Source organism: Myotis davidii, unplaced genomic scaffold, assembly GCF_000327345.1.
Source record: "Myotis davidii unplaced genomic scaffold, ASM32734v1 scaffold168, whole genome shotgun sequence".
Taxonomy (NCBI): Eukaryota; Metazoa; Chordata; class Mammalia; order Chiroptera; family Vespertilionidae; genus Myotis; species Myotis davidii.
Genome location: NW_006383016.1, coordinates 3,992,124 through 4,017,770, shown reverse-complemented (window position 1 = coordinate 4,017,770; position 25,647 = coordinate 3,992,124). Strand labels below are relative to the sequence as shown.

General features: G+C 46.4%; 1 protein-coding gene across 9 annotated transcripts in view; it reads right to left on the bottom strand.

Annotated features, from left to right (window-relative positions):
• The window catches only part of OSBPL3 (oxysterol binding protein like 3), a 146,236-nt gene that overhangs the window by 12,585 nt on the left and 108,004 nt on the right, over window positions 1–25,647 (bottom strand). For 7 of the 9 annotated variants that reach the window (XM_006779002.2, XM_006778999.1, XM_006779005.1 and 4 more), the window contains 9 exons: window positions 24,888–25,015; window positions 21,422–21,517; window positions 16,303–16,437; window positions 15,276–15,369; window positions 13,713–13,963; window positions 10,709–10,846; window positions 4,531–4,594; window positions 2,995–3,073; window positions 1,718–1,862 (listed from right to left, as the gene is read on the bottom strand). In XM_006779002.2, coding sequence (XP_006779065.1) covers window positions 1,718–1,862; window positions 2,995–3,073; window positions 4,531–4,594; window positions 10,709–10,846; window positions 13,713–13,963; window positions 15,276–15,369; window positions 16,303–16,437; window positions 21,422–21,517; window positions 24,888–25,015 — 1,130 coding nt within the window. The remainder of the gene's footprint in view (window positions 1–1,717; window positions 1,863–2,994; window positions 3,074–4,530; window positions 4,595–10,708; window positions 10,847–13,712; window positions 13,964–15,275; window positions 15,370–16,302; window positions 16,438–21,421; window positions 21,518–24,887; window positions 25,016–25,647) is intronic. The other 2 variants (XM_006779006.1, XM_006779007.1) reach the window with 1 other exon arrangement.

Here is a 25,647-nt window from a genome sequence, read left to right as displayed (position 1 = left end):
TGTTTTCTTTAGTGAATTACCGGTATGTTTACCGGTAATAAACTTACACTGTTTTATGTATATGTTTGATTACATACAGCCTTGTGACAGTTTTCCTGCATGTCATAAGCATTTGAATATAAATTAAAATGTTAAAATCAAATCTGATATTGTTTTACCTTTTATTTGGCGTGTGGAAGGTGTGCGGAAGAGGGGGTAGTCTTATTCGGCGAGTATATAACAAACTCTGTATTTTGAGTGGAAATGTTAGGGGGTCGTCTTATACGCCCAGTCGTCTTATACGCCGGCAAATACGGTATATTTAAAGGGCCAGAAGGTTGAGAACCGCTGCTCTAAGACCATGTTAAGTACTTGAGATTTGCAACAGCAAGAGGGCATCTGAGGAGGAAGAAAGATGGGAGAGGGCTCCAGTTGAGGCTGGAGGAAGGCCGAGCTGACTGGCAGGTGTTCTGCCTCAGGCCAGCCTGTTCATTCATCCTGTGATGAGTCGCTGGGGGACAGGCCCCATTTCCAGGCAGCAGCTGCGCCCCAAGTGAGAGTGAGGAGTGAGAGTGAGCAGGGGTTGCTTTTCTGGAGCCAGGAATGGCGAGGGAGGTGTGGGGAACAGAAAATAAACAAGCGAATCAATGGAGCAGCTAACTGCAGACAGTAAGAAGGAAATGGGATGTGATAGTCACTAACAAGACAGGGCAGGTGATGGAAGGATCTGGGGAGAGGAGAGAGAATGAAGAGAGGAGGGCCAGTGTGGTCAGAGGACAATGAGGAAGGATGGGGACGAGGGGCCGGCAGGAGCTGAGGTTGGAGAGGAGTGAGGTCAGTGTGCGTGTGTGTGCACGTGTGTGTGAACTGGACGGGCGGTGCGGGCAGTGCAGGCTGAGCGGGTCCCGTGGGCCTCCGTACAGATGTGAGCTTTTCCGTGAGAAAGACGGCCGTTGTCAGAGGATTTGGTCAAATATAACACAACTTCCATTTTTAAAAATTGTGGTAAAACATACATAACAAAACTTACCTTTTTAACCATTTATAGGTGTAGAATTCAGTGGCATTAAGTACATTCATAATGTTGTACAACCACTGCCTTATATCTTGCCAGAAATTCTCCATCCTCCCAAGCGGAAACTCTGTGCCCACTAACAACTCCGCAGGCCCTCTCCCAGCCCCTGGCCACCCATTCTGCTCTGTCTCTGGCTTTGACTGCTCTAGGGCCCTCACAAGAACAGAATCAGGCGGCTGGCATATTTTACTCAGCATGTCTTCAAGGTCCATCCATCCTGTAGCGTATGACTTATGTTTTATTTTATTTTTTAAATATATTTTTAATTGATATCAGAGAGGAAGGAAGAAGGAGAGACAGAAACATCAATAATGGAGAGAATCCTTGATCGGCTGCTTCCTGCATGCCCCACACTGGGGATCGAACTGTGACCTCTTGATTCATAGGTGGACGCTCAACCACTGAGCCATGCTGACCGGGCTGACATATTTCAGAAGAGACCCTCTGGCTGCTGCCCTGAGGACCAGGGGGAGGATGGGTGGAGGCTGGGAGGAGCTATGGCCCTGGTCCAGGTGAGAGAGTGGGGCTGGGACCAAGGGACCCCGGCTGGCACTGCTTGTCTGCTGGCATAGAAGTGAAGGTGAAAGGTTCCCCAAGACACATGAGGCCCCAGCTCTGTAAGGCCTTTCCAGGGTGGAGTAGAGCCCCAGGGCCACCGCTCACCTTGATGAAGTTCACTTTGCAGTGGCAGGAGTCGTCATTCAGGTTCTTGATGACAATCTCCCCATAGTGCTCAATCCACCGCTGCCCGCTTAGGATGTTATGGATGCAGGAGGTGACTTTGTTCCACTCAAAATGGTCCCCGAAACTAAAGGAGGAAAAGGTGAGAGGGTGATGCCCAGAGGAGTCGGCAGGGGATGCAAACAAGCGCTGCTTTTTAAGTAAGTCACGCGATGATTACTCATCCCTGCACCTGCGGAGCCAGCACCACTGAGAACCGGGCGGGGTCGGCATTCTGAGCCTTCACTCTCCAGGGAGGCAGCATCTACCAAGGGCGACAGCACCAGCCTCGGCACCTGCAAGCGCCGGAGGCCTGGCTACCTCTGCTGACCTCATGGAACACCCGCCCCCTCCGGGGACAGAGGCGGGAACTGAGAGCCAGAGGTGACTCGTTTAAAATCCCCAAACTAGGGAAGGGAAGTGGCCATGGGGAAGAATGGGGGTTTTCACAACCTGCTCTCTCCCCCACACATACATGTGCACACACATGTATATATGCATATAGGCACACACGTGTGTGCATATTACACACCTATATGTACACACATACATCATATGTGTAAATCTTCAGATACATATATCTTAAATCTTTTACAACGAGAAAGTATTCAGATTCCAATTCAACAGATACAAATAATTAATAAGACCAAACACTGGCAAGGCACATACCATGTGCCAAGTACTAGTTTACGTGTTTTATCTTCACAACAGTCTTGTGAAGTGGGTGGTGTATCATCCGCGGTTCACAGGTGGCAGCACTGGAGACCAGAAAGGTTAGGGAACCTCCAGGATCTGCCATCAGCTCGCAGCAGAGTGAGCACCGGGGTCCTGGCAGCCTGGCTCCAGGGGCCACATTTAGTTTTAGGAGTAAGTGTCAATCATCCCTGAAAGATCAAGGCCATACCCTTCGGAAAGGAATTCAGACCATGAGGCAGGACAACGTTAATGAAAACCATCATTCTTAGTTTTGTTAGAAAGTATAAATGAGTTTTTAAAAAGCGTCTTTGCTGGCAATTTTGGTCCCAAGGAAGCATTTTCATTTGAGGGGAATAAACTGTGAGGTCGTCACAATAAGGAATACTTGCATTTACTGTCAAACAGATCAAAAAACCCAACCAGACAGCCAGCGCCGTAGGGATCGGGGACCGTGGGCAGCTTGCTCCTAAGGCCGCCATCTTGGCCCTAAGTTCTCTAAGGTTCCCAACCACAAAGGCACTTACGCCGGCAGAGTCACATGGGTTGTGCCAATGGGAACGATTTCCATGGATTTGCCCCAGAATTTGTTTTTCCATCTCACATCTGAAATGAAATAATACCAAGTATTACACATTTACCAGGAGAGCTAGGAAGACAAAAGAGTTCTTCGGCTGCATAAATGATCAATCATGACACTGAACAATCTCTTCATAACAAAACCCCTTATCATATAGGATAACTTTAAAAAATATATTTTTTATTGATTTCAGAAAAGAAGGGAAAGGGAGAGAAAGAGAGAAACATCAATGGTGAGAGAGCATTATTGATCAGCTGCCTGCTGCACTCCCGCCCTCCCACTGGGGATCAAGCCTGAAACCCAGACATGTACCTTGACTGGGAATTGATCTGTGACCTCCTGGTTCATAGATCAATGCTCAACCACTGAGCCATGCCAGCTGGGCACAGGATAACTTTTTATTATTGACTAGTGACCTGGTGCATGGATTCGTGCACAATGAAAGGAAATTAATTAGAAGGTGGCTGGCAGGGCAGGACTGGGGGAGACTAGACACACCCTGGAGCCAACCTCCCTCGGTCCCTCCCCAGCCGGCCACACCTGGGGTAGCGCTGTGAGGGATCGGGCTCCCTTCTCTCTGGTTTCAGGGTGCATCACCTGAGACCCGCCGCTGCCAAGTCACTGCAGCTCGGCACTCCTGTGTTGAGCGACTGCCCCCTGGTGGTCAGTGAGTGTCATAGTGACTAGTCAGACGGCCGGACACTTAGCATATTAGCCTTTTATCTATATATATAAAAGCCTAAGCGACCGGCCAACTGACTGGTAGCTATGATGTGTAATGACCACCAGGGGGCAGACGCTCAATGCAGGAGCTGCCAAGCTGCAGTGACTTGGCAGCTGTGGTTCTTGGGTGATGCATCCAGAACCAGAGAGGTGGGAGCCAGATTCCGGGGTGTGTCATCCAAGAACCGCCTTCTCGCAATCCGGGACCCCTCGGGGGTTGTTGGGAGCCGGTTTCGGCCTGATCCCCGCAGGCCAGGCCGAGGGACCTCACTGGTGCATGAATCCATGCACCAGGCCTCTAGTATATATAGATAATTAAAAATTGAGTTCTAGGGAAGCTAATGAGAAGATGAAGTCCCTCCCTTGGGAGAGCTCACTCGCTGAGTATGTTGTGTGGTGAAATGGAAGAACATGCTTGCTTAGAGAGAAGAGTGGGAAGACAGATGGGTACAAAAGCCACTGGGCTCTACAGCCTGCCTAAGAAGTCTGGTCTGTGAGCCTCGAGGGAAAATAAGGTGTTTGTTTGGACAGAGAACTGATGTGATTAGATACGGACTTTGCAGAGATAACTGGGAGCAATACGGAGAAAGGAATAGGAGCAGGAGAGATGAGAAGCAGGTGACAAGTTGCAAGGCTTTCCCAGAGATTCCAAGTCCAGGGCCCACTTTTAATCTTACAAGCATTTAACAGCCATTCCGTAATAAAATAAAAATCTATAACATCACAAAAAACGAGGGGGTTGAATAAATTAGCACATTACCTTGCCAGAAAACAAAATTTTCAGACTCAGCATGACATGCAGAGATAGGTGGGTGGTGGCTGACCTGTTGGAAACAAAGGCCAAAAACATTATTAACTGTGTGTCTCCTGAAGTTCCTTCCTCCTCCCTTGCGTTGAGATGTAACAACGCTCGGGATCAGTTTTCTTTTAACAAGTCTGTCCCTTAGAGGGCGCTTCTAATGCGGTCAGTTCCAATTTGCTCCAGTTTGTTAGGGGTGAATGGAAGCCTCGGAGAAAAGTGGCAGAGTGAGTGATGAGGACAGAGACACCTTTTGAAAGATGTGAAAATAAAAACAAGGGCACGCCAGGGCTGCCCACTCACAAACCCTCTAATCTGACATTGGCTACCCATGTCAAAATCCCTATCAGCTGCTCTGAGGGCACCTGCATTTAATCAGATCGTCAAATCACAAATATTTTTAAATGCTACTTCTAAGCAACACAAAAATTCTCAATGCCTCAGCAGATTTCACTCTTTTGAAAATTGCATCACATGTCTGGTCTCTTTGCAAATTACCTACAGGAAGATGAATTCAAGATCACTTTTTTAAAAAGAATAATGTGTCTACAAACCATTATTGAAGAAATATTAGTCACTGGTATGAAAAAAAGTTTTACTCATTTTCTGTCATAATAGAAACAGGCAATTTGAGTAAATAGGCAATTACATTCTAGAAAAGAGTCCCCTGGGGCAGAGGCGGTAGCCGACTCCCTGCCTTTTGACACGAGTCATTACTTCCGGCTGATTCACTAACGAAGGAGCTAATGAGGAAACGTGTCCTCAGTCACTGAGGCACGTGAACGGTAAGTGCACTGTTATTATAATTCAGTACTAGTAAAACCAGAGTGACGTTGGCGGTGGTGTTTCCAGAAACTTCTGTCAGCTGGTTCTTAGCCAAGCATCTTACATGTAGAGCATCCAAACGAGGAGAGAAACCAGGAAGATTAAGCAAGGTTTCCCAAACACACTGACAGGGAAGAAGCAAAGGGAAAACCCAGCATTTTTTGTTTATAGCATGGTTTTTGGGGGTGGGGGGGAGGTGGTGGCTGACAATGCTCAAATCCACGGCTCTGGACCCTCAGGGACATGGTCTGAAAACCACTTCCGGTGCCACCCCTGTAGGCAGGGAGCGGCAGGGGCAGCTTCATCTGGAGTCCTGTCACATACACACTGAACGGATGGCTTTCGCCTGCCAGCTCGGCCCGAAGAGCAGCAGAGGCAAACACGTAAACAGCTGTGGTATCTCTCAGTTCTCAGCGAGCACCCATCTCAGATCCAAGATGCGATGGGCGATGCACGTTTGCTGCCCCTGGATGGTAGTTCTTCCCACAGGCCTCCTAAAAACACAGCCCCTCCCTGTGTCTGTGGGATTCTCAGGGACAATTTTCACTTCCAGCCCTTTTAGAAACCTACCTCCTAAATGTGAATTTGATTCATTTGGTAAGATGGTCAATATAGAAGTATAAGTATATTATAAAATATATGAACTATGTTAATAATGTTGGTTTCGGTAAAACAGTCACAGAAGGAATAACAAATTTTAAAAAAGGCTTTTAAGGAGACATATGTAATACTCTTTGTAATACTTTAAGCAATAAAAAAAAAATCCTGTAATTTATTTATATAACGGAGGTCTTTCTTCACCCTGACCTAATCATTTTTATTTATGCTTTGAATGTACCAAGAGGAGGGAAGCAGATGGGAAAAGAATGCATTTCAATATTTGTGTATTTTTTAAGTTTTTCTTTTTTTGGATTTATAAAAATATCCCTTAAATACATCAATTTTGCAGCTGTTCCGAGACCTAACTAGACAGTCCTCCTAGTTCCTGACTTGCCTCTGACCTTGTAGGGCAACTTGTGGGGATCAAACCTACAACCCAGGTATGTGCCCTTGACTGGGAATTGAACCTGAGACCCTCCAAAAGGACGACGCTCCCATCACTGAGCCACACCGGCCAGGGTGACTCTTCCATTTTAGTAACTTTCAATAACTCCACTCGGCTTTTCTGTCTAGAGTATGTGGGTGGGCGGGTAAATGGTTAAAATGACTGGGATAGTGAATCAGGAAAAGCCACCTTCAGGAAACAGCTTAACTGCGCATTCTAAATTTAGACCAAACCTTTCCCAAAGGTACGAAGAGAAGCCACGCCAACTGAAGGGGGTTTCCTGAGCCCCGGTGGCTGATGAAGCCCCACATAGCAGAGCTCCGTGCCAGGCAGCAGGGGGAGCCAGTGAGGAGTAACTCACCCGCAGGAGACAGTCCAGGAGAGAAAGGAAGTCCTTTCTGCCTGACCCCCCCACCGCACCCCCAGTTCTGGGCTTATTTAGAAAGCCACAGCTGACTCAGATTTCTTGGCACAAAGAAAGCTCCTTCCCCGAGATGGTGGACCATGACAGGAATGTCTATAACTTACTCCAGATGCACCTCCTCCTCAGAGGCCACCCGCCAGCCACAGTGGGCGCTGAGAACAACGTCCTGTGTGAGTCCAGAGGATGCAAGGCCGAGTGACAATGACAGACCAAAGCCCACCGTCTGAACAGTATAAAAGGCTATTTTCTATCCACAGCCCAAGTCCAGCAGCTCTGAGCGCAGCACCTAAACTACACGAGACCCCAAGAGTGTGACGGAGAAGGGACGGGGATGGAAACAGAGCGCATTGGCCGAGGGGCGCTGGGAGGTGCTGATGCCCGTGGCCCCCCGTTTCCGCGCCTGTACCTCATCCTCACCTCGCCTGCACATGGGAGCGGGAGGGGGGAGGGGTTGAAGATCAAATAAGAACCTGTTCAAGTTGGAACAGCATAAAGCACCCTGCACACCTTAACTGTTATGAGAATTTGAACAGCAAATGTTTCCTCTGGTGTCTGACAGCTGAGTCATTCTGACATGGCATTTTTGGGTCTTTTAAGGAGAAAAACGGAGCTCGATGTAGTTGGACTCTGGGAAGTAGCACTCACTTCAACTTCCCGTACCACTGAGCACTTCGAACATCCACGTGCCCACCAAGCCACAAAGCAACATGCCCAGGGCTTGGAGGAAAGGTACAGACACCAATTCTCAAATGCCTAGAAAACACAGTAGAGAAGCCAAGCTACCCTTGTTCCTTTCGAGGTCCCTTTCACTGGGAGATATGATTTCCATCAACTTCCTCGTTAGAATAAAATTCCACCTAAAAATGTTAATTTGGGGGTCCTTCCCGGATTATGATATTAGTCATTCAGTGACCTCGACTCAGTGTAGAGGTACAAGAAGGCAAAGGAGCCCCGCTCTGAAAGCTGGAGCGTTTGTGTCACCTCCACTAACGGACGAGGGAGGCGTGTGGCTGGCTCCGCGGAGGGAGAACATCTCCTGGGCAGGAGGCAGGAAGAGCCAGGCTGGCAGGGACCGCCCAGGACAGAACAGACGCCTTGGCTCTTCCGCTGTGTTAAAGTAGAAGGTCTTTCAGCATAACCAAAGGCAGGTGGGGGGTTGGTGGTGACTGAGCTGAGGTGTCTCCTGCTGGCAGGAAAGGGAGGGGCCTGGCCCAAACTGTCTCCGCCCCTGGGGCAATTGGGCAGCCCGGCCCAAGGGGTAAACAGCCACCTCTCCTCCTCAGGGCACTCGCCTCATGATCACAATGTTGGCTTCCCAGTGCTCTGGCCAGGGGTGGGGATGGGTCCGCCTGGGCCCGCTCACCAAGCCTTCTGATCCCCAGGGCAGGTCTCTCTGCCACAGCCCATGCAGAGCAGCGGTCTCATTTGTGTATCAGTCTTCTGTACCAAGACTGATGTGATTAGATACGGACCTGCTATCTAGGACTCTGGGAAGCAGGGGGGACGGCCCCTGGGGCTCATGCATTCCTGGGTGTATTCAACGCACCAACCGCCCAAGGCCAGGGGGCTCAGTTCCAGGCACAGGAAGTGGCTCCGTGACCAGGATTAGTGGCATCACCCTGGTGACGCCAGCTGTGGGGACTCCTGCCGCCTCCTGCCTGGCTTTCTGTCAGAGACTCACCAGGGACATTATGCCCCCTTCAAACCACTTGAATTAGCAGCGTAGATACAGTACATCTTATTTCAACATCCCTCTTACTATTCTTAACACCGTATATTAAAAAAGATTTTCAAAGTTACCTCTAAATATAGGAGCAGTAGCCACAGGCTGAACGTCCCCTCTGTACATCAGTGCATGATTTCGCCTCAGCCTCACATTCCCACGCGCTAAGCATTGCCTCCTATTTCCTCAAGAAACAACTGAGGCTCAGAAAGTGTGCGCCGCTCATGCACGCCCAGCACAGAGGAAGCGGTGGAGCTGGGACCTGGCAGCAGGTCGACATTCTGCCCAGCACCCTATGCTGCTAACAGTGACCAGATCTCTCTCTCTCGCCTGTTTCCCGGGGATCTGCTTCCCAGAACTGAAGACTACGTTACGCAATGCTCTTTCCACCGCGCGTTCTCTCTCCACACCACCCGCCACCGCAGCGGAAACCCAAGCAGGTGCTGAGCTTGGCCCTGACCCGCCAGGGCTCCGGGGCTGAAGCTTAGCTTCACACAAGCTCTGGTTACTATTGTTTCCTATGCCTATTCATCCTGTCCTGGCTGTCCGCTGGAGTTTGGGGCCATCTGGGGCCTTTATTGCTTCACATGAGTGTATATAATGCCATGGTAACCAAATTACATTTTCATTTATTCTCATTCCATTTTAGGTTCAGTACTTAAGTAACCCACTTGAATTTGAATCAGATTATCATATCCCTTTAACTACTGATTTAACCCCCTATCTCCCTGATACCAGGGTTTAATTTCTCATTTCAGGCTCTAACTGGAAAGCTACTGAAAATGTGCTTTGGGATTACCGTGTATCCATTTTCCTTTGAGTTTCAGAGAATGCTGCTTGCAATGTGCAGTTAAGACAAGCACCGTTTCCATAAACCTGTCAGCCACACCACCCTTCCCTTCCTACCCCATAGTGCACCTCCTTTGATAAAGAGGGCAGCAGGGTGTCAGGAAAGGAAATAATATTTTAGCAACCCCCCCCCCCCCCCCGCCCCATTTTCCCTTAGCTTTCTAAGAATGGGGAGGAGAGAAATGTACCACAGCAATCATGTTTAACGTTCCCAGGTGACATTTAGGGTACACGGAGGGTGGGCATGTTTGGCTGCTGCTTTAACTGGGGTGGGGGGGATTGTTTTTATCTTTATCTTCAGTACCTTTGCACCCTGTTTTAGCTAAACAATTCCTCACTGATGTGTCTGGCTGCTGCCAACATGACACTAATGCAAACCATGCCGTCCAGCATGAGCAAGAAGAGCACACTCACACGACACTCTTTACTTCACGGCCTCAGAACTTTGCAGAGGGAACCTCGTCAACCCTTGCAAAGCCACCTGAGGTCTGTCCGTGACCATCACTCCCACTTAAACTGCAGCACAGAGGGAAGCGGCCGACCTGGTGCCAAGCCCAGTAAGAGGTGGAGCTGAAGGAACCTATGCCGTCTGGCTCCAGAGATGCTGTCCCTGAGTGTGGTTCTCTGCTCATCCTGAGAGGGGAGGAGTCATGTGGCAGCTCAGGGCCCTCGGCCGCACAGGTATGCAGTATGCCCATCCTCGCTGAGGACAGGCCCCGCAGCCCCCGCCCGTGCACTCTCCCAGCACCTGGGCAATGCCAGGCACGTGGTATATGCTCGATATATATGTATGGGCCGAGTGGATAAATACATGAATGAAGGATTATTCTTAAAATCAAGAATAATGCGTTTATTTGGTGCTACCCATCCTGATGGGGGCGTTCATGCTCTAAAATGATGGTGTCAACGAGCTGAGGGTGCACCCTTTAAACCTAAAAAGCAGTTTGGGCAAATGCTTCTTACTTAGAAATGTCCTCTCCCTGTGACTTGGAACAGAAAGGGCACGGCTGATAGGTGTGGCCAAGCCAGAGAGCTCAGCAGTGCCAGGACCTTCATGCCCAGGGGTGGTGGCTAGCTTTCCGTGGAAGGGAACTCGATCCCTCTCTTCATGTGTAAAAGCCCTATAATCATCTGAGTTGCTTTGAAGCTAGTGAAAGGTGGAACACAAGTATTTCAAAAGCACATGTCATGGGAGGTAGAAGCGACCCCTTCAGTACAAGTGGTGGACACAACACTAAAGGGTGGACACAACAAACAAGAAGTGTATACCCACCTGTTCTGAAAAATACCGGAAGCCCTTGTCCTCACGAATGCACTCGTATGTTTCTCCAAGAACCGGGTTGAAGGGCTTGCTCCCAGCGCGGTAGTAGCTGGACGCGTATGCCGACACGGCAAAGGCGGCCACGTACACCTGCGGGGAAGGAGGAGCGAGCGTCGTTATTGTTCTGTAACCAAGACATTTATTTTTACCAAGATATGAGCAAGATAAAGGCTTTCTTTCTCTCTTTAAGGTTTTTTCAGAAGCCAAAGATTTACCTCTGCTTTAAAGACAACCAAACCACTTTTGGTTTAATTTTTATTTTATTTTAGTTTTATCTATTTATTTTTAATTAATCCCCCGCCCCCCTTTTTTAAGAGAGGGGGGATTAGGAGGGGCGGGGGAGACACAGACAGATATTAATGTGAGAGAGAAGCATCCATTGGTTGCCTTTCTCATGACCCCGACTGTGGATGTGCCCTGACCGGGAACCAAACCCATGACCGGCGGCCCAACTTTGGTTTAAAGTTGCAGGTTTCAGTAATGTTCGCTGTGGCCTCAGAGACAAATGAACCAAACATGTTCAAACCGCCCACTTATTCTGATGCCTCCCCGGTGGCAGAGGCTTTCGACATGCCGCTCTGTACCATGTGACCTGCCCTGTTCGTGAGCTGTTCGGCCCGGGCCAGCACCTCTGGACCTGACAACACCCGAGACTCCTGATGTCCTGCTTAGGTTTTGGGGGAGAAGGAGGAAGAAAAGCATAAAAAGCCAAACTTCCCTCAAATTTCAGAAATTCGCAACTAAGTTTAACCATTCCCAATCTGATGCTGTAGAAATAGCAAAACTCGTTTTGACAAAAAAAGTCTGTGCGAGTCATTGCCTGAGCCTGAGCAGCAAGCCCTGGGACGGAGCACGGTGCCTGCCTTTGTGAAAGTTCTGCTTCTGGGGGAGGACAAAAGGGAACTCACACAGGAAAGGGAAGGAAAACTATAGGTGACCACCAGGAAACCAGATCCCTGCATGGTCCCCACTGTGAGGCCCTTGGCGTTTTTATCGGTTTCCCTTCCAGGATCCCCCAAACACACACTCTTCTTTCGTCTTTCTGAGGGCGGGGGGGGGAGCAGCAAAAAAATTAAACTTAAGTGGCAAGAGCAGCTTCTACTTTCTAATACTGAGCAACCATCTCCACGTCTCCTCTTCCCAGCACCTGTCACGAAGCTGCTTCTCTGGGAAGAGAAGCTGAGTGCCCTTTATAAGTATTTACTGGGCTCACACCTTTCCTCAGCCATTCACAGATAGGCACCACCTTCCCCTTCACGCTAGAGGGCACCCTAGAGCGGCTGGGTGGTTTATAAACATGGATCACTCTGCTCCACTCAGCCTTTGTTCTTGAAACCTGGGTAACTGTTCCTCTCTCTGCTTCCTCAATGCCCGTTTCTTGTCCAACAGCAAGGCCACAGTCTCTATACTGAAAGCTGAGCCAACCCTGAGTCGCCTCCCCGATTTAAACTAGAACAAAATGCACACAGGAACCTGGAATCACTCATAATGCTGAGGGAGACCGGGCAGGGAGCAGGCACAGCAAGCATCCTCCTTTTTGGCTGGACAGCAGAGAGATCTATGCAGGGCCCAAGCTGACCCACAGAGCAGTGAGCACAAGCCCCGGGGAAGGTTCCGGCTCCCAGCTTTCCTGGATTTCCCCTCCTGCACTTGGTGCCGGAATGCAAATCCTTTGCTCAAACTTCTTCCCAAGGTCAATTACACCAACCAGTCAGCTGAACATCCTAAGGGTTTCTTAATTGTGGCAAGAATGAAGCACCTTTAAGAATACTTTCATCTTCAAAGCCAAACTTTTCCTTCACAGAAAAGAGCTGTCCACAAAACGGTGACTTTTAACACTTGCCTTAGAAGCTATTTGCTTCCTTTTGTTCACAGAAATTCTCTGGGGAAGAGTAACAAAGATTGAAAAGACACACAGTCTGTTTTTCTCTCCTACTCTGATTATCTGTGGTGACAAGAGAGCCTCCTTGATGGAGCAGTCCCCGGAGGCTGTGTGGAATGCCTCGGGGATGTCTCTTTTCACCCACTAATTAGAGTTCCCTTTAATCTTCGAATCACTAAAGTAATGACGTTTTGATTAGCAGGAAAGCTGCAGCATGCTTAGAATTTAGGAAAGAATTCAGCTCTCTCAGCCGGAAGGTGGCTTTATGACCTGACAACTCCAAGTCAGCCACTCAGCAAATGCCTGGGGCAGAGACTGCATTGGGGGAACACACTGGAGTCCCAGCCTCCACACAGTGACCTCCCTGCTGAGCAGGTAACATGTGAGGGCAGCTCTGTCGGCAGTCTCACCGCCATGGAGTTCCCCGAACAGGGACACTTAGGAGCCCCTCAGTGGAAGCTGAACAGACAAACAAGGTGACTTTCTCTAGGATGAGCTTCAAAACACACACAGTAACAATTCTATAGACTAAGGGGGAGGGGGAAGAAAACACAAAAAGAGTTTCTTATGTGAAAATCTCTTCTGAGAGTGTTACTTTCTGAAACTCTAGGAAATAGCTGTGGATATATTATTCCAAAAATAAACAAAATCATTCTCAAGGGAAATTTACCCTCGACGAGAAAAACAGCTTGAGAGATTAAATTCTACCCACCTGGGGTAGTAAAAATAAATGCCCAGACAGACCTCAGGGCAGGCTTTCCAGCCAGGCTTATCAGAACAATCACATGGAAAGTTCTGGAGAAAGAGGAAGTGCAAAGCCGCAGATCAGAACTACCCCCAGGCACCAGCTGTCACAAGGAAGCCCTCCCCACCTCCCAGCCAAGTGGCAAGTCCTGCCAGTGTGAATGAGACCAGCCCAGCACAGGGGAGCCAGAGGACCCCGAGGAAGGAGCCCATCCGACGCCCAGGAACAATGCCCAGGGTGGCACGCGGACTGTCTGTCCTGCTGGCCGGTGTGGATGGCCTGGTGGCCCAGGTGCCGGGGCTGGACAGCGCCGTGGGCCGAGCCCTCACCATCCTCTCCAGGGCGCTGGGGATGCGCGCGGCCTTGTCCAGCAGCTCGCTGTACTCCAGCTCCTCGCAGAGCCTCTGCAGCGTGTTCAGCGGCTCGTTCAGCTCCACGGGCATGGCCACTTTGGACAGGTCCTTCCCGATGTTATTCCTCAGGATGTTCCACAGGCTGACGCTGCTGCTGTTGGGGCAGGGCGCCGGCAGGCACGTCCTCCTCCTGCACTTGGCTTCCCCACCGCTTTCAGGAACCGACCCTGAAAGGGAAATAAGCCTGGTTGTCTCTGCAAGTCTTTTCACTTTATTATTTTTTTTAAAAAAATCCATGAGTGAAACCTTACCTAAAAAGTACTCAATTTTACCATTAATCTCAGTTATTCAGAATATGACTGAAAGTCATTCGATAGAAATTTTGCACGACTAAATTAAGTACCAAAAATTACATGCACTAACATTCACGGACTTTATCTGCAGGTAGGTCGCCAAATCCCTAATCGAAAGCCGGTTCTTCGCAGCTCTATAGACACTTACAACAAAACTGGACACTGCGATTTATGCCCAGAGCAGGCTACTGTTTACACTTTTAACTCTTTAACCTCTTTTTAAAGAGCACTTCAAATTCTGGTAAAAACTCTTAAACTCTTAAAAATCACTTTAAATCCTGAAAAAAGCAACTGTGTTTATTACAGGATAATAATGAAAAAAAAAATAGAAGTCATCCATTATCCCACTACCCAGATACAGTAGCCACCTATATTTTGGAGTATTTTCATTTAGTGCTTTCTCACCCATATACCTCACACTGTATGCCTAGTTTTCTGTTCTGCTTATTCAGTTAACATGTTATTTTTGCATGCTATTCAGAGTTCTTCTAGAACATCATCTATAATGACTGTAAAAAGTTCCATTCTATGGATATGCCACAATTGACTGAATCATTCATCTACTGTTGGATTTGGATTTATTTCAATGTTTTGCTATGATGCAAACAAGTAGTGAATGTTCATATACCTAGATATTTGATTATCTCTGATAATTTTCATAGGAAATAGAATTACTATGCCATAAACTATGAACATTTTTGGATTCATATGAACAGAGGGCTCCTCAAGAAGGCAGCATTGACTTCCCATCTGTGGGCCCCGTAGGTGAGTGCCCACCTCCTGAGGCTCTCTCGGGCTTGGCATCATTCGATTTTAATTTCTGACAAATCATAAGCCCCGTAGAATTCCTAAATTATGAAAACCACTAGATACCTAAAGGCAAAAAGTTATATTCTAATATGTCTGCAGAGAGAATGTTTGACCAATAAGGGTTATCTGTTGTACTTATCTTTGATATTTATATAATTGGTATACCCTCACTTTAGAAAATAGAAATTTACAAAAGTAGGCAGATTTATTTGAATGAAAACATTTTTCTCATGTGAGTGAGTACTGTCTTCCCACCTGGGTTATTTTCTTATATAGTTCTTGTTACAGTTCTTGGCCTGCAACAGGTTCTCTTTATATGTTTATTAGTATCCCATGAAGATCCAGATTTTCAGAGATCAAATAATTTAAGTCTTACCCAAGGTTTGTCTCTCATTGTCTAAGTCATTACTGAGATTGTCCAAGGAAAGGTTATCACTTATGTCACTGACATATGAATCGTCCTCAGAACCCTATGGGAAAGAAGAAATAATATACCTTAGAGTGAGAGTAAACAAGCCAGGTTTTCATAGAACCTGTATGCAAAATCAGCAAACATTTTCAATCCCACTCTTCAAACTTAGAGAAATAGTTCTGGACGCTGTTTTTACTGGGGCCACTCGCCTGCCTGCCTAGGGGCATTCACAGCAAACAGCTGTTATTAAAATCCTCGCACTTTCGTTCTCACAAGGAAAACACAAGTAAACCTAAGATTTTAGTTGTTATTAAAATTCTTATTAACTCAGGCTGCATTTTCAGAATGTGTTAGTGTTTGGCAGAATGAGTTACAATTTGTCTTTGAACTATTTGTGAAAAAAATAACCTTCTATAGAAATTAATAAGCAAGGTGAGTACTTCTAAAGGGATAAAATTATCAATACACGCTATACACAGCAAGGCCAACTATGACACTTGCCTCCTCAGGAGAGTATGAATTTTCTGCATCAATTTAAAAGAATATTGTTAAAAATTAAAAATATTGTTATATGTTATAAAGTATTATAATGACCATATTACAACATAATTATAATATAATAATTTATGTTGTAAATTAACATAGGCTGAATTCAATGATTAAAAAATCTCCATGATGCTAATTTCTGGCCCTGTAGTTAAGAAATATTACATATCAAACCGCTAATAGTCAAAATTGTTAACCTGTCATTGAAAAGAGGGATAGCAAATCAAGTAACAGAAATAAGGATGCCCAATACCTACTTTCACAACTTTTTACTCTAAGGTCTTGTAGCCTTTTGTGCAATTTGGGGGAGGAGTTATACCGAGATCCCAGAATATAATGGTAGAAAGGAGCAGCCGAGTTTAGTGTTCCTAGAGATGAGTATTTACGGGATGGGTACAGCAACAGAAGAGACCCTGAGGCACATGACTGAACACAATGGTCAAACCTCATTTTCTGAGGAGCTAGGCGATAACAGGACTTCCTGGGCATCGAAGAACTCTGACAGGGAGTCAGTGATGGAGAGCCGACTCTCATTAGAGAGCTGATGGACCAGGGGCCGGTTGTCATCGGTGGAGTTTTCCTATTTAAAACACAAAAACAAGAATACATATATATTTAGAAACGGTCTCAAGAGAAGCAAAACACACAACTGATTTGGTTGCATGATACGCAAGGTCGCAGGCCCATGCAAACAAGCAGCTCAAAGCAGAGGTCAGCTCTGGAGTTGAGGAGAAACAAGCCTCATGAAATAAAATGAAAAACGAAGGCCTCCTCCGAATGGGTGCCTCGCTTACAGGCACTTCACTGCTCAGGCACACGAGTAAATCCCAAAGCTAGAAAAAGACTGCCCAGGCCAGTCCCTGTCGCATTTAAGAGGGACACATTCCAACGCTCTCCGAATCACATTCCCTTATTTTCTACCGCTGCAGGATGTTGCTTTTCATCCTAACGTTCCCCTGAGTGTACTCATGCGTGTCCTTGCATGGCTGGGCTGAGCAGCCTCCCTTTCTCCTGCCCCACGTGCTCACGGAGGCCAGCATGCTGCTCGCGAGCCGTCCCTTGACAAATAAACAGTGTGTTTTGGTCCAGGAGTGCCCTGGTGGCAGGTCATTCATTATTCATGGATGGATGAATGAAATAAATTCTCTTTGTCTCTCTCCAACCACAATGACTCTGCGAGGGAAGGAAGTCCCCAACCCCCTTTAGAGGCTGCTACACAAACAACACAACAGCACACTGCGATGTTCTATTCTCATCTTGCCTGGCTCTCCATCCCTTCTTCCCTGAGTCTAGATCAGTGGCTCCCACTCATTGAGGCCAGAATCCTGGTTTTATCCATCACTGGGGCACACGCCCCACAGGGGGCAATTTGACTTTTAAGGAGGGCAATTAGCGAATGAGTTATTAATAGTGAATTTTTTGCATTTCTTATGGTTCTAGGGGCCTCATATACAGTATATAGATATATATTGTGACATGTTTATGCATTTCAGTTCTCTATTATGTCTTAAAACTTTATTTGCTATTTTTCATATAATTTCATATTATTATTTACCAATTTCTTAGTGATTTCCTCCTCAGTACTTCAACTGTCCTTTTGTTCTTTTATTTTTCTCTTTCATGGAGACCATGTACTTTGGAAGCTTGTTCAGACCAAGTTAATGGCCTTTTAGGCTTCCTCCGCGTGAACAGGGGTTCACTTTTTGAATAATAAGAATTATGTGTCCTGGGGGGGTGGGGGCATCAGGATTTTACAGATGCCTAGGTGGGGCCCGGCCAAAACAGGTTGGGAACCACTGGTCTACACTGTCCCACCGGGAAGGACCTGAATACTGGGGGTACAACTTCTATCGAGTTGTAAGTGAAAAAATCAATGTGTTTCAACAAATTGAGCCACTGCTTTGTGCTGGCCCTGGAGGGACACACTGATGGGTAAGACCCGGCGTCTGGCCTGAATGAGGGGTGCAGAGAACACACCAACACTCTGAGACCAAGACCGTGGGACATGGAGAGCGCTAGAAGCGGAGAGGAAGGCGAGGTGGTTCCGAAGCGGCTCTGGTTTGGGGAGGGCTGCACAGAAGAGGTGACAGTGACAGGCCTGAGGAATGAGAACAAATTCAGCACAAGAGGCTTCGATGCCTCCCACCCAGAGGAGATGGATGCCCTGAACTCCCCGGACCTCCCATCTCTCACTGGGCTGGCACAGGAGTCGCTTCTGTGTCGTTACGTATCTGCTAAGAGCATCCCAGAATAACGGGGAACAAAGGTTAGCGCAGATTATGTTTTCCCCAGAAGTTTTTCGAGTTCAGGACACACTCCTCCGTCTCATACACAAATGATGCCCAGGCGGGGGTGCTAACAGGAGGACCACGGCAGACCTCCGTCCTTCCTACAGGGCAAGGCCTCTCTATGAAATGCCTGCTTCTGGGGCACACTGAAATGCGGACCCCTTTGTCTTGGATTCTTCCTAACTAAGATAGCAGGCCCGAGGCATTCGCTCCAAGACCCCCCCCCATTTTAATATCTGCACAGCTTTCTGGAAAGCAGGCTTCTCTCTGCCCTAACAAAGAGACCACGGTGGGATCTACAAATAAATTCCACAGCTGTCCCCCCCATCTAGTCCCCCCCCCCTCAAGGGACAGGGAGACAGCGCGGTGAGCGAGGGAGCTCCTGTAATGCCCACTGAACTGCCCTGTCTTTGGTGTGCTGCTGCCACATAAGACTCTAATGATTTATTTAGCTGCTCTACTCATTAATTATTAGCAGTCACTTGTGCTCTCTACCCTCCTCCTAGACTGAGGTGTCAGAGCATGTCCGGGCTGATCAAGACTGAAAGGAACACCCCGGCCCTCACCCCTTCTGCTGTCCCACCCCAGCTACTTCCTATTAACACCTACGGAAGCTCACGGGACTGCACCCAGCACAGGGTCTGCACCACACGGGGCTTCATTTATTAGCATATTAATCTGGTCTGTTCAATGAAATGATGTCCCCTCAGTTTGTCTATTTTTTAAGTTACAAAAGATAAACAGAGAAAAGGGAGGGAGCGCATAATCCCATCACAGTGAAGCAACCACTGCAACTATTTTGATACATTTCTCTACAACCCTCTCTATACATGTAGCTTTGCTCTGAAATAACTGTAATCTCTATCTACCCATCTAATTTTATAAACTTCCCCCAAACAACATTGCACTATAAATAATTTCAAAATTAACATTTGTTCTGAATATAAAAGTAATGTGTTCAAAACAGAAAATACAAAAAGTAAATAAACATCACTTAAAGTCTCATTCCCCAGATGTGGCTCCTATTAACCTGGTGATGTACTTTTTAAAAAATTGGGGCCCCACTGTCCATTGTCTTTATCTAATCTGCTAAAGTCATGTAGCATCACATTGTGAACTTTTCCCCGGGCTGTTACAAGTTCTTTGACACAATGAACTTTAGTTGATAGATATTTTATTTTAATTGTGTGTCACAGGGAACCATTACCTTTATTGGAAATTAAAGGTGTTTCCAAATTTGTAAAGGTGGTGAACATGCTTGCAAATGTGTCTCTGATTATAGCTCATTATTCCTTAGAATCAGTTCTCAGAACTAGAATTATTAAAGATGTTAAAGGTAAAATGTATGTTACCTAATTGCATCAACAAGCAAGAGAGCCTCTGCTTTCTCTACATGTGTAAGGGCACCAAACACTTTAATTTGGAAATATTTTGTGCTAATGTACTTGTTTTAATTAGCAGTCCTTTGTTAAGAATTAGGTTGAACATTTTGTCCTTTTTTAAAAGAAACTGGATATAGAGAGGCCCACCCTCTGCATTTCTTTATACTCTCCTATGAATTTGTAAGTATTACCAAATGGAAGGTTTTTTTAAAAAAATGATCTGGGGTAAACTGTGTCGTTCCCTCCCACCCCATTTGTTTGCTGAGGTCTTAAGTTGCTTGCTATTATTTATTAATTATTTAAGTATTACATACATTATCATCTATTTAGAATTATTCAAGTCTGGCATTTTCTCTGAAAATGTTTTTTCCTAGTCTATTATATGCATTCTTTTTTCACACACACCATTTTCCTCCTAAGAGAAAAGCCAAATCCAGTCAGCATTTCTTTTGTAACTTTTCCTATTACTTTCACATTTAGGAAGTCCTCCTTACGCTAGGTACTTACTAAATATATTTTAAAAGATTTTTAAAATTGATTTTTAGAGAGAGAGCAATGGAGAGGGAGAGAGAGAAACATTGATGTGAGAGCAACACATCGACTGGCTGCTTCTTGCCCCCCCCCCCACCCCATGAGAGATCAAGCCCACAACCCGGGCATGTGCCCTGAACAGGAATCGAACCAGCAACCCTTGTGCTCGAGACAATGCCCAACCAACTGGGCCACACCAGCCAGGCCTTGATAAATTCTCCAGTGATTCATTTTAGTGTGCAATGGGAGATTTAAACTGCTTTCCAAATTGCTTTTGAGCTGTGCCAACCTAGCTGATTGAATAATCCATCTCTTTCCCACTGGTTTTTGAGCCTCTGCTATCATGTTTATTTATTTTACATATAAAATCGTGTTTATGCCTGAGGTAGTTAGTCTGCCCACCTTAAACTGTCACCGCCAGTGCCTTTGGGCCTGGCAGCCTGTGTGCTGACTCATTTCAGCCTCTAGTCCCCTCATCACGACACCACAGCTTCCCAAGGAGAGAAGGCTTGTGTGAGGGTTTGAGGACAGGAAAAGGAGAAAGATGGATTAAGATCAAACATTAGAAACTCGAGACAAATTTACACACACACACACACACACACACGCACACACACACACACACACACACACACCCCTTGTATATTACCTTTTTATTTTTTATTTTAAATGCCCCCAGTCTAATAAATTTGTTAATAAAAAAACTCAGCACATCTGAGGAAGGCATATCAATACAAGAGATAACTAAAAACAGTTGTAACCCTAATTACCCTTTTCTACTTCTCAAGCAGTTCACTTGTATTTTTCTGAAATTTCTCACTGTAAACACCTTTAGAGAGTGTTTTAGATGAACATCCCAAGTCTTGAGAAAAGACATTTTTAATGTAGTATCACCTGGCCAAGACCCTTCACTGTAAGAGTATTTTTTCCCTCAGAAGGTAAGGCTGTGCTTCTAAAAGGAAAAAAAGAAAGGATTGCAGGAAAAGGAGAAGGGAACAGCCGAGAAGGAGGAGTGGGTCTCACAGAGGAAGCCCAGGGAACTGGCAAGTTGAGGGTTCTTCAGAAGTAGCGGGAGAACACTTGTCTCTACAGGTCCCATGGCAGCAGTACTGCCTAGTGAAACGGGGGTGCTTAGGAGAAGAATGGGGGAGAGAGGCACCAAGGGAAGAAGAGTGCTGGGGGCCAGGGGAAGCAGTTAGCAGCAGACTGGAGAAAGCCTTGGGATCCGGGACCCCGCCTGGCAGTGGGAGGGCAGGGGGAGGCGTGGATGTGAGCAGCCCTCTGGAGGGGAGGAGGGAGCCAGGGCGCCCTGTGAGGTCACAGCGACGTCACCAGACCTTACCAGACCCGGAGCCTTACCCACCTCTGCCAGGCTGTCAGCAGCGGGGGGCTCGAGGAGCAGGGACTCGGCATGGATTCTGCGCAAGCGTTCTTTAAGGTCTGTGTTTTGTGCTAGGGCCTGGAACACGTTAAAAATAGTGTTTCAGAAAAGCACAGAGTGGGCCCGCGTGGCAGGGCCCCAGGGCACTTCCTGGACTTTTTCCTTGAATGCTATCCAACAGGATACGGGCTCTGAGATGCCTGGGGAATAAAAGATATTAAACTCTGGACACCACAGCCTTTCTCTAATCTCATTTCCAGAGATGGAAGGAGAGGTTAGTAAGGCTTTTTTTTTTTTTTTTTGTGGAAAAGGAAATCACAAACACCCAGCTGCTGTTCTGACCAGCGGTTTCACGGCCCCTCCCTCTGATCCCCAGGATGGGCTCCAGCACCCGAGGCAGATACCCAAACCCACGGATGCTCAGGTCCCTTATATAAGTGGCGTAGTATTTGGGTAGAACCTACGCACACCCTCTCATACACTTTAAAATCTCTAGGTTACATATGGTACCACATACAATGTAAATACTAGGTAAGTAGTTGTTATACTGTATTGTTTAGGGAATAATGGCAAGAAGAAAGTCTGTACATGCTCGGTACAGACCCCACCATCGCAGCCATCATAACCATGGTAGGCCTAACTACATGGTCCATGGCAGCAACAACGTAACATTTTTTAAAGAATATTTTCTGCCCTAGCCAGTTTGGCTCAGTGGATAGAGCAATTGGCCTGCGGATTAAAGGGTCCCGGGTTTGATTTTCGTCAAGGGCACGTGTCCCAGTAGGGGGCGTGCAGGAAGCAGCCGGTTGGTGATTCTCATAATTGATGTTTCTATCTCTCCCTGTCCCTTCCTCTCTGAAATCAATAAAAATAATTTTAAAAAAGAAAAAAAAGGCCTTGGGCTAAACCCGTGGATGTGGAGCCCGCGGATACAGAGGGCTACTGCAGCCTCTGGCCACGCCCCTCCCTAATGATTCCAGCTTCTCTCATCTTTAAAAAGATGCTGCTCTCATCCCTTATGATTGGCCATATTTTAATGTTCTAATGATCACCCCAGTTGAACTGAATCTTGGAAAGTAGGATTTTCAGAGGATCAATTTTATTGTTTCCCAATATAGCTATCTGTTTGATTGTTTTAGTCATTCTTTGTGATTAAGATATTTGATTTTTAAAGAAAAGAAAAACAAAACTCACTTACCTGGATGAGGGCTCAGAGCCAGGGCCCTGGAATGAAGGTGTAAGATAGGAGCACCTGGCATCTACCACACCTCTCTGATCTCTCCCCAGGGCAGCTCTGACTCCCTCTCTCAACCTCCCAACTGGGAAGGAACTGGCTTGATGGTAAAAGAAGGCGTGTCCTTCACGCCTCTGTCCGGTGAGCTTCGTGACTAACTGCTCTCCAAGTTCTGTCCCCCCAGACTGCCCCCAGGTCCATCCTGCCTGTCTGTCTGTCTTCCTGATCTCTTCCAAGAATCTCACAGCCCTTCCCCCAGGGCCGACCTGCTGAGAATGCAGAAGATGTGGCTTGGCCTGGATCTCTAGCAAAGATTTTGGCTTTATTGTTAGGACCCATGAATGGAATGGGTTCCTTGGAAATTCCTGAAAATCGTTTAGGAAACACTGAGTAAACGTTTCTTAAATGCACAAAACAGAGATTGTTACATGCAGCAACAATCTCTACACTTGCTTTATTCTGGCCAGTGATTCGCTGGTTTATTACTGTAAGTGGCTAGAATCTATACCAGTGGCTGGACTCTGACTGTGGCCTGGAAAAGGTGCTATATTTTGCTAGCTTCTTTTTCCTTTGCAAGCCACAGGCAGAAGAAAGAAAAATATCAAGATTGCACACACAACACAGCATATACATCCTGATAGCCCCGAGATGGCCTTATAATTTTACTTTTTGAAAAACCAATTTAACCGGGAATCTAAGGCAGAAAGGAAAGCATCATTCTGTTTCATCTTAAGTTTCCAAAATCCTGAATAGGGTTGAGAGGGACTTTCTTAGCGAAGGTAAGGACAACTGTGGCCTGGGACACCGGGGCCAAATGCATCTCAATAGTCTCTACCCGAGGAGGCCCGCCCTCCAGAGGAGGAGGGTGGGGAGAGGGGCCTCTGAAAGCACTGAAAGCCAGCCTACTGGGAACAAGGAAAAATGCCTTTGCCACTAAATAAACTAAAAAACAAGAGAGAGAGAGAGAGAGAACCACCTTGCTTCTCTGGAACCAAGGCAGCACCCAGTGTGAGTCCCAAGGGGTGTTTCTCTCTACGACCTTGAAGATCCCAGCTCCTCAAGGCCCTGGACATGCAGTCAGTCCACATTACTTCTTATTTCTTTCAAAGGCAACATACCTGCAATGTCCAACCTGTGAATACTCCTTGGGTATTTTACAATAACAGTATGTACTCCTGGTAATGCATTTACCTTTAACATTACACCGAGAACATTACTCTTCTCAGTAACATGAGGATAGGAAACGTGAATGGCTACTTTCTAGTTCTCTCAGTTGGCTTCTGAAAACGAGATCCTAAAATTCGTCTCCCCTACCTGACCCTAAACAGGAAGTTCAGTATTTCTTCTGATGGTAATTTCACGGTGCGCACACTCCCTTGTTACCATGGGAATTCCAAAGGATGGGCAAAAGGAGAAGCAAATGAGTGTGTTGTTTTAAAACTTCTCTAGCTTTTTGATAGATATGAAGTGAGCAGCCAGACAACATCAGGCGCTCAAGGCAGAGCGCTCTAGGACACAGCCCTTCAATGGAGCCTCGCTCCTGCGAGGAATAAACTGGAGTCGATGAAGAAAGGGAGAGAGAGCAAATATCAGAGAGGCTTTCTGACGGACAGTCGAGGCCTGACTCTGGGTGCAAAGGCAGACTGTTTCCTATGCTGCATGTGACGCATCTGAATGTTTTCTACTATCAAATCAGATCACATACAATCAAGCCATCTCCACATCTCTGGGAGAGTGGCCAGTAGAATCTGTGCTGTGCAGCAGAGAGGACAAGGGTGAACTCAGAATTTAGTTCTGCTGCCTGTGATTTGGGAAGTCAGTCTAAGCGTGTGAAGTCTTAGGTACAGAAATGTCCAACTGTCAGATGCTGTAAGCACGAACAAACCAATGTCTGTCACACACACACACACACACACACACACACACACACACACACACAGCCAAAGCTTTACAGGATCAGAAGAGTCAAGATAAAGAGGAGGAAACCAAACATGAAGTATATCTTATGCTCAGTGAAATACTGGCTACTAAGATTTGGGGTAGGCTTAGTTTGGGTCTTTAGAATAAGCAGATCTGATGAAAGACTAGAATATAATTTGGATAATTTGTTTGGTTTTCTCATGAATTTTCTACACAACCACGGAGATGGACACTAGAAAATTCAGGAGCCTGACCGCACTGTCAGGTGTTTGTGGACACAGACATGGCACTTACGGATGACAGGGCACGCTTCAGACCAATGACCTGCGCGGAGGGGGACGCGACGTCCTGCTCCAGCAGCTGCTTCAGCTTCTCTCTCTCCGTTGAGATGGTATTAAAAGCCGACCTTAAAGTGAAGTAAACTATAAAGATATAATTATTATAAAAAGGAATGAAAGAAGAGGTATCATTAAAAATGAGATACAGAGAGATGTATTTCTTATAAGAGAACTTAGAAAAGTAATAGCCCTGAATATATAGAGTGCAGGAAAGTCAACTCTAAATTGACTTTTTGAAAACACATCTGGAATGTACAATACTCAGAGTGAACCCGAACCTAAGCTATGGACTCTGTGTGATAATGATGTTTTAATGTAGGTTTAATGACTGTAACAAAGGGACCACTCTGGAGGGAATGTGGGTTCAATTGTAATAAATAGATGTGGTGGAGGATGTTGATAATGAGAGAAGTTACGAATGTATGGGGGCAAATTCTGTATGGGAAGTCTCTATACTTTCCTTTTAATTTTGCTGTGAACCTAAAATTGCTCTGAAAAATAAAGCCTATTAAATTTTTAAAATCACATTTGCAATTCCAAAGCCCCTACCCACTATAAAATTCCATAGTTTTATGACTTATCATCAAGAAGTTTTGACACTTGAAAGAACTATACTTCTGGATTCTTATTAATATTTAGTTTTGTTTGTATCTCCAAAGACTGGAAATGATTGAAAACAAAGCTTATTGGTTTTCAGGATAACAACAGTAACAATG